At 45.6% G+C, this 10000-nt stretch overlaps 1 protein-coding gene across 3 annotated transcripts in view; it reads right to left on the reverse strand.

Moving 5' to 3' along the window:
* The window catches only part of LOC143032716 (uncharacterized), a 74616-nt gene that overhangs the window by 10121 nt on the left and 54495 nt on the right, over positions 1 to 10000 (reverse strand). For all 3 annotated transcript variants that reach the window (XM_076197631.1, XM_076197628.1, XM_076197629.1), the window contains one exon: positions 877 to 987. In XM_076197631.1, the coding sequence (XP_076053746.1) occupies positions 877 to 987 (111 nt within the window). The remainder of the gene's footprint in view (positions 1 to 876; positions 988 to 10000) is intronic.

The following is a 10000-nucleotide window of genomic DNA, read 5'->3' on the forward strand; positions in this document are numbered from 1 at the left end:
ATTTTTTTTTTTTTTTTTTTTTTACTCTATTGTCAAGAAGGATTATACGACCTAGGATACGTTCAAATTGTAGATTTATCATACTTTAACCAATTAAATTAATTAGATAATGGAATTGGGTTTCAAATTAGTTCATTCACGACTGCCATGCAATGAAGCACAGTCTACTCTGGAAACTTTGATAATTGCTGTTTGATGATTGTTGGAGAGATTTGAATCCAAAACAAAAATATCTTATCTCCACATTAGTCCTCAAAGCACAAATTGTAACAGGTGAAGTTTGTTATCAGTATCCCTTTGATAAGAAGAGAGAGGAGCATAGTAATGCGATGTAGCCGAGTAGTGTGGCTAATTCCTTAAATATTTCATTATTCAATTATGTCAACAACTAATTATCTTCTACATGACTGTGGTTAGTACGAATTTTGAGTTGAAGAGTCTTCGTTAGTGAAAGTTGGTATTTTGCTGTGTTATTGTATTTCGTAGCCAATAACCATATCTTTTATCAATGGGACACAATATCGCTCTAAAGAGGTGAAATTACGTAGGTGGTAAAGAGTCCTTTAAAGAGTGTAGGAAAAAGGATAGATGGCTGAATTAAGAGCTGTTAGTTCTCTTCTTTTAAGCGTAAATTACTTTTTCAACAATAAAGGAACTCTTCGTGAATTTGGATTGTAGGAATGTCACTAGAATTCCAAAAGTAATTTCCAGAATAAAACTTATACAAGCAACTTTGTTCGTTGTTACAAAGTCTGCAATAGGAGTCACTTGTTCAAAGAGATTGAACTTTTGGGAACAAACATGACACTGGAAAGAATCATGGAGGAAACTCGACTCAGACATCAACTTGGTCTCCCTCCCAACTCGCCGACTCACCTATGAGCATGATGACGACGTCATCCTGGGCGTATTCGTGAATTTCGCCGAGCCAGGCCCGCGTGTTGTCGAAACTCGCCTTGCTTGTCACGTCGTAGAGCAGCAAGAGCGCTGGAGGGGAAACGGATGGGAGAATGTTAGCAACTGAGAATTGTATCAATAAAGACATATGCAGAAACAGTTTAATGGGCTGCAAAATGTTAATCAGCAACAAAGAGTAAATTGCTAGAAAGATAAATAAGTGAACATTTGACTAAGAGCGCTGAAAGGGAAACACATGGGGGGGATGTTAGTAACTGAGAATTGTATCAATAAAGGCATATGCAGAAACAGTTTCATTGGCTGCAAAATGAGAATCAACAAAGAGTAAATTGCTGGAAAGAGTAAATTGCTGGAAAGATAACACTAGATAAGAAAGTGAATATTTGACTAAGAGCGCTGACGGGGAAACACAAAGGGGAATGTTAGTAACTGAGAAGAGTATCTATAAAAGAATATGCAGAAACAGTTTCATGGGCTGTAAAATGTGAATCAGCAACAAAGAGTAAATTGCTAGAAAGATAACACTAAATAAGTAAGCGACTAAGAGCGCTGGAGGGGAAACGGATGGGAGAATGTTAGTAACTGAGAATTGTATCAATAAAGGAATACGCAGAAACAGTTTCATGGGCTGCAAAGTGTGATTCAGCAACAAAGAGTAAATTGCTAGAAATATAACACTAGATAAGTAAGTGAATATTTGACTAAGAGCACTGACGGGGAAACACAAAGGGGAATGTTAGTAACTGAGAATTGTATCTATAAAAGAATATGCAGAAACAGTTTCATGGGCTGCAAAGTGAGAATCAGCAACAAAGAGTAAATTGCTACAAAGATAACACTAGATAAACAAGTGAATATTTGACTAAGAATTGTATTAGTAAAGGAATATGCAGGAACAGTTTCATGGGCTGCAAAGTGTGAATCAGCAACAAAGAGTAAATTGCTACAAAGACAACACTAGATAAATAAGTGAATATTTGACTAGGAATTCTATTAGTAAAGGAATATGCAGGGACAGTTTCATGGGCTGCAAAGTGTAGATCAGCAACAAAGAGTAAGTTGCTAGAAAGATAACACTAAATATATAGAAATAAGTGAATATTTGCAAGGTGAGTGTCATCATACAATGGGGGTTTTGGGAATGATGTTGATTATTACGGCTTGGGTATTGTCATTATATTAATAAGTTCATCACCAACCATGGCTGAAGGTCTAGGGCTCTTTACTAACTGCGAATTATGACAGAAAATTAATTTTGTAAAATTTGAAATAAATAAACCACTTCATATGAAAACGCACGTGCAGTGAAGGAGAATATCAGGATGTACTGAAAGGATTAGCAGTGTGGAATGCTGCTGAAGGATAATCTTTAAAAGAATGTTTATGTTGAAAAAATTTAATAAATGTTGTTGTCAAGTTACAGAGAGTTAAATGTTTTTACATGGATGTATATATATATATATATATATATATATATATGTATATATGTATATATATATATATATATATATATATGTGTGTGTGTGTGTGTGTGTGCGTGCCTGAGTGCGTGATTCACCACCTTGGTCTTCAATCACGTGTTGGACTCGTGATCGTCAGCTATTTCCCTCTAGAAAGAGAGCTCATACCTCATATATGACCGATATATGGGTAATGCTTTGATTTTACACGCAAACACACACTAAACTCCCCTCCCACGAGAGTTGGAGTAACGACTTGTAGCGCAGCGATACTGAAATTGTTTCAGCCCTGGGCGGGATACGAACCAGGACCTCCTTAGTATCAGCCGGGAACTCTACCAAATGCATCACGAGAGTGTGTGTGTGTGTGTGTGTGTGTGTGTGTGTGTGTGTGTGTGTGTGTGTGTGTGTGTGTGTGTGCATGTGCGTGGGCGTGGGCGTGAAATGAGTATGCGTGTGCATATGAGTTAAGCAGATACGGTATGAAGGTGAATAATGAAATGAGGTGAATGTTGAGGAGAATTTGACTAATGAACTGAATAAATAAATTACATTTCCCCGAAAATTCCTACCCTTTGTTTGCATCTTATATTTTATATGACTATTCTACATACAGTATATGTTGTGGAGAAAATATATAAAAAGAAATAGCCTTTCATGTGAATTAAGACCAGAGATTTCCAGAACTAATCTCTGAACATCCACAGAAATAAGTACAAATTAAAGAATGTTAAGTATTGTTATTCTATAACATTTTTCTTCACAAGAGTTATGAATGTCAATAGTAACCCATAACGTGGAGGCCATTACTGTTGATTGTGATTTTTTTTTTTTTTTTTTTTTTAACACCATCAAGAGAAGAAACAATATTGAAAAATTAGAATTACTAACACAATCATTTGGACAAAATGTAGTAGCACATTTGTAAATTATAATCACAAAGAACCCACAGTCGGAATAATAGGCGAAACTATCAGTTGTTTTAAGAAACGATTAGACAACATTATGGATGGGGATGACAGGGGGTGATGGATACGGAGCTGCCTAGTGTAGGCCTTATGGTCCCTTGCAGTCTCCTTCATTCATGTGTTCTTATGTTATGTTCTTATGAAACTTAGAAGAAAGTATAACTTCTATATTTATCTATATACTTCTATTGCTACTAGTTGAAATATAGAAGTCATACTTCCTTCTAAGTTTCCACAGTCGGAATTAAAGGAAACTTAGAGGAAAGTATAACTTCTATATTTATATACTTCTATAGCTATTAGTCGAAATATAGAAGTTATACTTATTCCTAAGTTTCCTCTTTATTCCGACCATGGGTTCTTCGTGATTATTATTAACACAACTTTAATCAACACAAAGAAGACATAATAGTTTGGGACAAAAGCTCAAAATTTCGAAGGAAAAAGCAAATTAAAGTATGAGGAATTCTATCGTACTTCGAACGACGTCCACAGGGTGTAAACTGGCAAGAGCGTGCAAAAGCATATTGCAATAAAAGAAGAAATATCACGGATTTCCTTTCATTCGAAGAAAGAAAATCTACTGGAGTACCTGAACTGACCGAAAAAGACAATCGATGAAAAAGAAAAAGGAGGTAAGTAGGAGAGTAGAAGTGAGAGTAAGAGGAGGAAGAAAAGGGAGAGGGAGAGGAGGAAAAGGAAGGGGAAGAGAAGGCAGAAGAGAAGGAGGGAAAAGAGGAGGAAGAAGAAGAAGAGGAGGGAGAAGAGGAGAAGTGAGAAGAGGAGGAGGGAGAAGAGGAGGGAGAAGAGGAGGAGGGAGAAGAGGAGGAGGAGGGAGAAGAGGAGGAGGAGGGAGAAGAGGAGGAGGAGGAGGGAGAAGAGGAGGGAGAAGAGGAGGGAGAAAAGGAGGAACAAGAGGAGGAAGAGGGAGAAGAGGAGGAGGAGGGAGAAGAGGAGGGGAGGAGGGAGAAGAGGAGGAGGGAGAAAAGGAGGAGGGGAGGAGGGAGAAGGGGAGGAGGGAGAAGGGGAGGAGGGAGAAGGGGAGGAGGGAGAAGGGGAGGAGGGAGAAGGGGAGGAGGGAGAAGAGGAGGAGGGAGAAGGGGAGGAGGGAGAAGGGGAGGAGGGAGAAGAGGAGGAGGGAGAAGGGGAGGAGGGAGAAGAGGAGGAGGGAGAAGGGAAGGGAGGGATATGGGGGAGGAGGGGAGAAGGGAGGAAAGGGGGAGGAGGGTAGAATGGGCATGAGGGGCTCAGGTGGAGGAGGAGAAGGGGAGGAGGGAGAAAGCCGTGGGCAGGTGGCGTTCTCCGGTGCTGCGGGGCGAGAAGGGGAGGTGCTTGGCTCCCCTGATGTTCGGTCTGGTCGCCCGGGAAAGGGGAGGAGCGGAGAATGGGAGGAGGTGAGAAAGGGGCGGAAGGAGGAGAAGGGAGGAGGAGAAGGCGGCGGTCTCAGGTGCTCGCTGGTCTGACGTTCCGTGTCTCCTGTGGCGGGGCGGGCTGCAACTGGTCTGCTTGCGCCACGGGTGCGGTGCTGTCCGCACTTTGCTGCTGTCCGGGTACGTCTCCTGTTCTCTTGGCTACGGTCTTCCTGGTGTACCGTGTTCGGCTTGCCGTGGTCTTCGTTCTCCGTTTCCGGCGTGTCTTTCTCGTCCTTTTCTGCCTTTCTGCATCCCTTGTCTGTCGTTTGTCTCCGGTTTCGTGTCGTTCGCCTTATTCGGTCTGTCTGCCTTTTCTGCGTTCTCCCGTTGTTCTTCGATTCTCCTCTTCTTCTGTCTCCTTGTCGTCTTGTCTCCTGTTCGGCCTATCTATCTTCTATTCTTCCTTTCGCCTCTCCTTCTTGTCTGCATTATCATCATCAACCGTGTCTGTGTGGACCACCGCGCATTCCAACTCTCCACCACCACACATCAGCCGGTCCCCCACTCGGCGTCCCCACCCGGCCCCGAGCCCATGGCAACCGACCCCCGCATCCCCCTCCTCCCCGCTTGCCTCTCCTAGCACCCCCTTTAGACCCCCCCAGTCGGCTTCGGTGATTCTTGCACCTCACGCCGCACTCCCCCGCCCCTCTCTGTTGACTCTGTGGCTTGTAACCTGTCCTCCTCTCGCTCTCATCCTGTCCCATTTCCCCATCCGATCCGCATCAAACGCCCCCAGACTCCCCGGCTCTTCCTGCGCTGTACGCTCGTCTTGAGTACCCTGCGCTCCGTCGCGCTCACCAGGTCTCTTTTTTCCTTTCCGTCCGCGTGTGCCCGTGACGCCCCCTGTCACCCCCCTTCCCCCTCCCCCTCTCCCGCCCCCCACGGTCGGTGCCTCGCGCCTACCATCCTCCCCTCACGCCCCCCCATCCGCTCCTTGCCGCGTTGGGACGCTGTTGCGCCTCGGCGGTCGCCTCCAACGCATTTCCGTGCCGCCTTCCCCGCCGCTACTTTGTCCCGCGCCCCTCGCCTCCTCCCACTGACCACCGACTGCTCCCCACCAGACCTCCGTGCATGCCCCGCGCCCGTCCCCGTCGCTTCGACCACCCCAACCCCCTCCCCTTCCCCACCTTGCATCTTCGCTCCTCCTCCTGTCAACTATCTACTCCCCGTCCCTCTACTTCACCAGCTTCATCAACCTCGGCCCCCTCCACTCCGTGCTTGCCCCCTCTGGCCCCCGTTTCTCTCCGCCATTTTGCCAGCCGTCCGCTCTCCTGCCGTCCCTTCCGCCCCCTCCCTCGCCCTCTTCTCCCCCCCTCCGCGCCCGTCCCGCGGCTCCCCCATCCCCTGTCTCCGTTAACCTCCCCCGGTTGAACCGAGGTAATCAGTTCCCCTGCACCCTCGCCCTCCCAATCGTCCCATGTCCGGGCCATTTGGTCTTGCCCCAGTGTCGTCACACTCCTTCCGCATATTGGCCCCCCTCCTCCTGTGCCCCTCCTCGCCACCCCACCCCGTTCCGCCCTGCACCACCATCTCCCCCCCATCTTCTTATACCCCTCGTGTCATAGCCACCTTAGTAGGGTCTGTCGTGCTCCAGAGCCGCCTCCTCCCTCCTAAGCTCCTCCCTGTCGCGTCCCGCCCCCCACCCCCCGTCCGGTCACCCTCCTGTAGTGAATCTCTCCAGCTCCCCCCCTCACTCGCCCTTGCTCCGTCTGTAGGTTCGGCCTATCCCACCTGCCGTCTGTGCCCGTCTGGTCTGCTCGTGTCATCTCCATACTCACGCCCATGGCCACGGTAGATCGCCTGCCCCCCACCCCCGCCCCCCCCGCATTGCGGCCCCCTCTCCAGCTCCATCTGCCGGTCGCTGCATCCGACATAAGTAGCCCCTGACTCAGTGTGCCTAGCCACACCGCCCCCGTCTCCGCCCGAGGCGCCCGTCCGCGTCCATCGGCCGGTCCCCCCTTCTCTCGCCTCCCCCACACCGTCCGCTACCCGTCTGCGCACCGCGTGTCCGCGCTCCCGCCCCGTCTCCTCCGCCAGCCGTCTCCTCCCCACGTTCCGTACTGTCGGTAGCCCCTTCTCTTTCTTGCTTCGGCTGTCGCCATGCCGCCCAAGGGCCCGTCCCCCGCCTCTCCACGCCCGCTTGCGCGTCCTCTCCCCCCCTCGCCACCAATCCCCCATTCTTCCATCACATCCTCGGTAGTCTATTATTTCTTCTCCCTCCTCGTTACATGCCTCCTGCGGCTTTCCTCCGTCACCGGAGTGCCTCCGCGCATGCTTCCTCCTTATACACTATTGTCCCCCTGTCGACACACCCACTAGATGAGCCTCCAGCGCCCTCAACTTCTTCCCCCCCCCCAACCCGCTGTCGTGCCCAGACTTGAGCCCGCACCCGTCCCTCCCAGCTGATCCCCGCCTTCCGGCTACGCCCAGCCCGCCCCACAACCACCCCGCCCCCCCCCCCTCCCCCCCCTCACACCCACGCCCACCCCACCCCACACCCCCTGCTTCCTGACTCCCAGTCCGCATCCCAGTATGTCATACCCGTCCCCCTCCCCCGAGTACCACCGCGTCGGCGCAGCCCCGCCCTGTCCGCCCGAGCCTCGCCCCCACTCCGCCATCATCCGCCCCCACGTCCGCATCCTGGTACTTTGAGATATTCCGGCCCCTTGCCCGACCCCCGTGCACCCCGCCGTACCCCGAGCCCCACCTCTCGCGCCCCGCCGGCTGGCTGTGCTGCGTCTGTAGTCTTCATCGCGTTCTTCGCCGCATCCTAGCGCCGCGTCAGACCGTCAGGCCGTGCTGGACCCATTGCAGTTATGGCGAAGCAGCCACGCTGTCCCCAATAGTACCCCAAACTCAACCCAATTAAATTTTATATAAAAAAAATAACGGCCCAAACACCTTATTCGTACGCGAGTTGGGGATAGCTAGCCCAGGACCCGCACCCCCCACCACCCCTACACCTACTGGCCTACATGCCTCCTTCTGACACGCCGAGTCTGAAAACGTGAGCTAAGCTATATTATAACTTATCCCCAACCTCAGACCAAACCCGATCGTAATTAGTGAACAAGTGTGGTTGAAATCTTGGTGATACAGCAGTGGCGTAATGGGGAGTATGATGTGAAAGATTACAATAGAAACTAAAAACAGGCTGTCGCTTTCAGATATTCCCTTATAAGTAAATGGGAGTAAATATTCATACCAATAGTGTATATAATAATAAAATACCTATATAATATATATATAATAAATATATACTAGATATATACATATATAAGTTGTCATATGTATAATATAATCTATATAAATATAGAAATATGTGTATATTTATACATTATACTATATCATAAATAAATATATATAACATATAATATAATACAAACTGTCATATAATATATAAACACTCCTAATTGGGATTACGAACCCTCAGCTTGAGCGGCATTGAATAATTTATAAGTAACAAAGGCCGTACCATCGTGCCACCCACGGCCTTTGTCTTTATAAAAAAAAATCAAGCCATTCAGCCTTGTTATGAATCCCAGAGAAGAAGAGTTTATTTCCAAACGTCTTAATAACACACACACACACCACACACACAACACACACATGTATATATATATAAATATAATATAAATATATATATATATAATATATATGTATATATATATAATATATATATATGTATATATATATATATACATATATATATACATATATATATATATATATATAATATAAACACACAATAGCTCTCCGATAAACACTCATCGACACATATTGGGAGAGTCTGCACTGTATTTTTAACAACGTCACCCACGCCGTCATGTCCGAATAGTCACTTATGAAATCAGCGATCACTGCCCGCTAAGCTCAAATATGTATAAAACTAACAAATATTGGGATCACCAGATTCATTCATTGCTTTCGAAACCCGTTATTTGGAGCTTTGTTAAACAAATATACACACATAAAGATGTATACATGTACATAAGTATACGTGTTTGTGTATATATATATATACATATATATATAATATATTCATATCTAGAAGCTTATTTAGATCTGCATGTATAGTTGCATCTAGATTTGGATCTATAGTTAAATGTGGATCTTACTATTTATTTATACATGTTTTTGTGTAGTCCTTGTTATTGACCAAAGTACCTTTATATTTGTATTGATATATTATTTGTAACATATACATGTGTTTTTTCTATATTATTACCCCCCAGTGTTTCCATCTATTTTTGTTGATATCAATTCATCCATATCATAATCTCTCTGTTTTATCAAACTACCTATATATCTGTATTGGTATATCAGTTTTTAACATATACATATATTTTATATATTATTATACTCCAGTTTTTCCATCTACATTTGCTGATATCAATTCATCCATATCATAATATATCTTATCATCTTAACATACATGACATTATAAAAAGTGTTCCTTGCAAATCCACTGGTAGGAAACCATCATCCCCAAAGATAGAAAGCAAAGGTCCTCAACCTATTTTGTCATCTTAACATACATGACATTATAAAAAGTGTTGCAAATCCACTGGTAGGAAACCATCATCCCCAAAGATAGAAAGCAAAGGTCCTCTGATGCTTCCATTGATCCCTGAATGAACAAAGCCTGGGATGTCTGTACAAAATGAATGTTCTCCTTTCTCTGTGTCACCGCTTGGGAGCAGGAAATCGAGTGATCCAGTCACCGCTTGACATCTCTCCTTATGCGAAAAAAAAAGAGGAAGGGAATGGTCAAAGTTGATAAAAAAATACATTGGACATACTCCGGGCACCAAGTACCAGCCTACCGGATCCTGAAGATAATCAATTAATAGACAGCAGCACTCTACTAGGATCAAAAAGAGCGGAAACGATGATAATTTTGAAAGAAGTATTTTCCATCTTTACTTCATAGATACCGGAAGGAAAGGGATGGTTGTTCGCTGTAGAAGTGCTGTGCCTTGCTACACAGCTTTTGGCCTAAAGCGTGGGACGGGAGACACAGCGGCCCTTAATCCTCAAAGTGGTGATATGGAGCTGCTGGATCAATGACCTTTTATTTGTTTCTGATATGAGTGGCTGCTTTGACTTGACCACACCCTCATTAGGGAAAAAGGCCAGTCCTCTCATAAAAATGCCAATAATGTTGTCAATCTTTCTATCTATCTATCTATTTATCTATCTATCTATCTATCGATGTTTCGATCTATGTCTGTCAGTCTGT

This window comes from Oratosquilla oratoria, chromosome 14 (genome assembly GCF_046742065.1).
Source record: "Oratosquilla oratoria isolate Oo_2021 chromosome 14, ASM4674206v1, whole genome shotgun sequence".
In the NCBI taxonomy this organism is placed as follows: Eukaryota; Metazoa; Arthropoda; class Malacostraca; order Stomatopoda; family Squillidae; genus Oratosquilla; species Oratosquilla oratoria.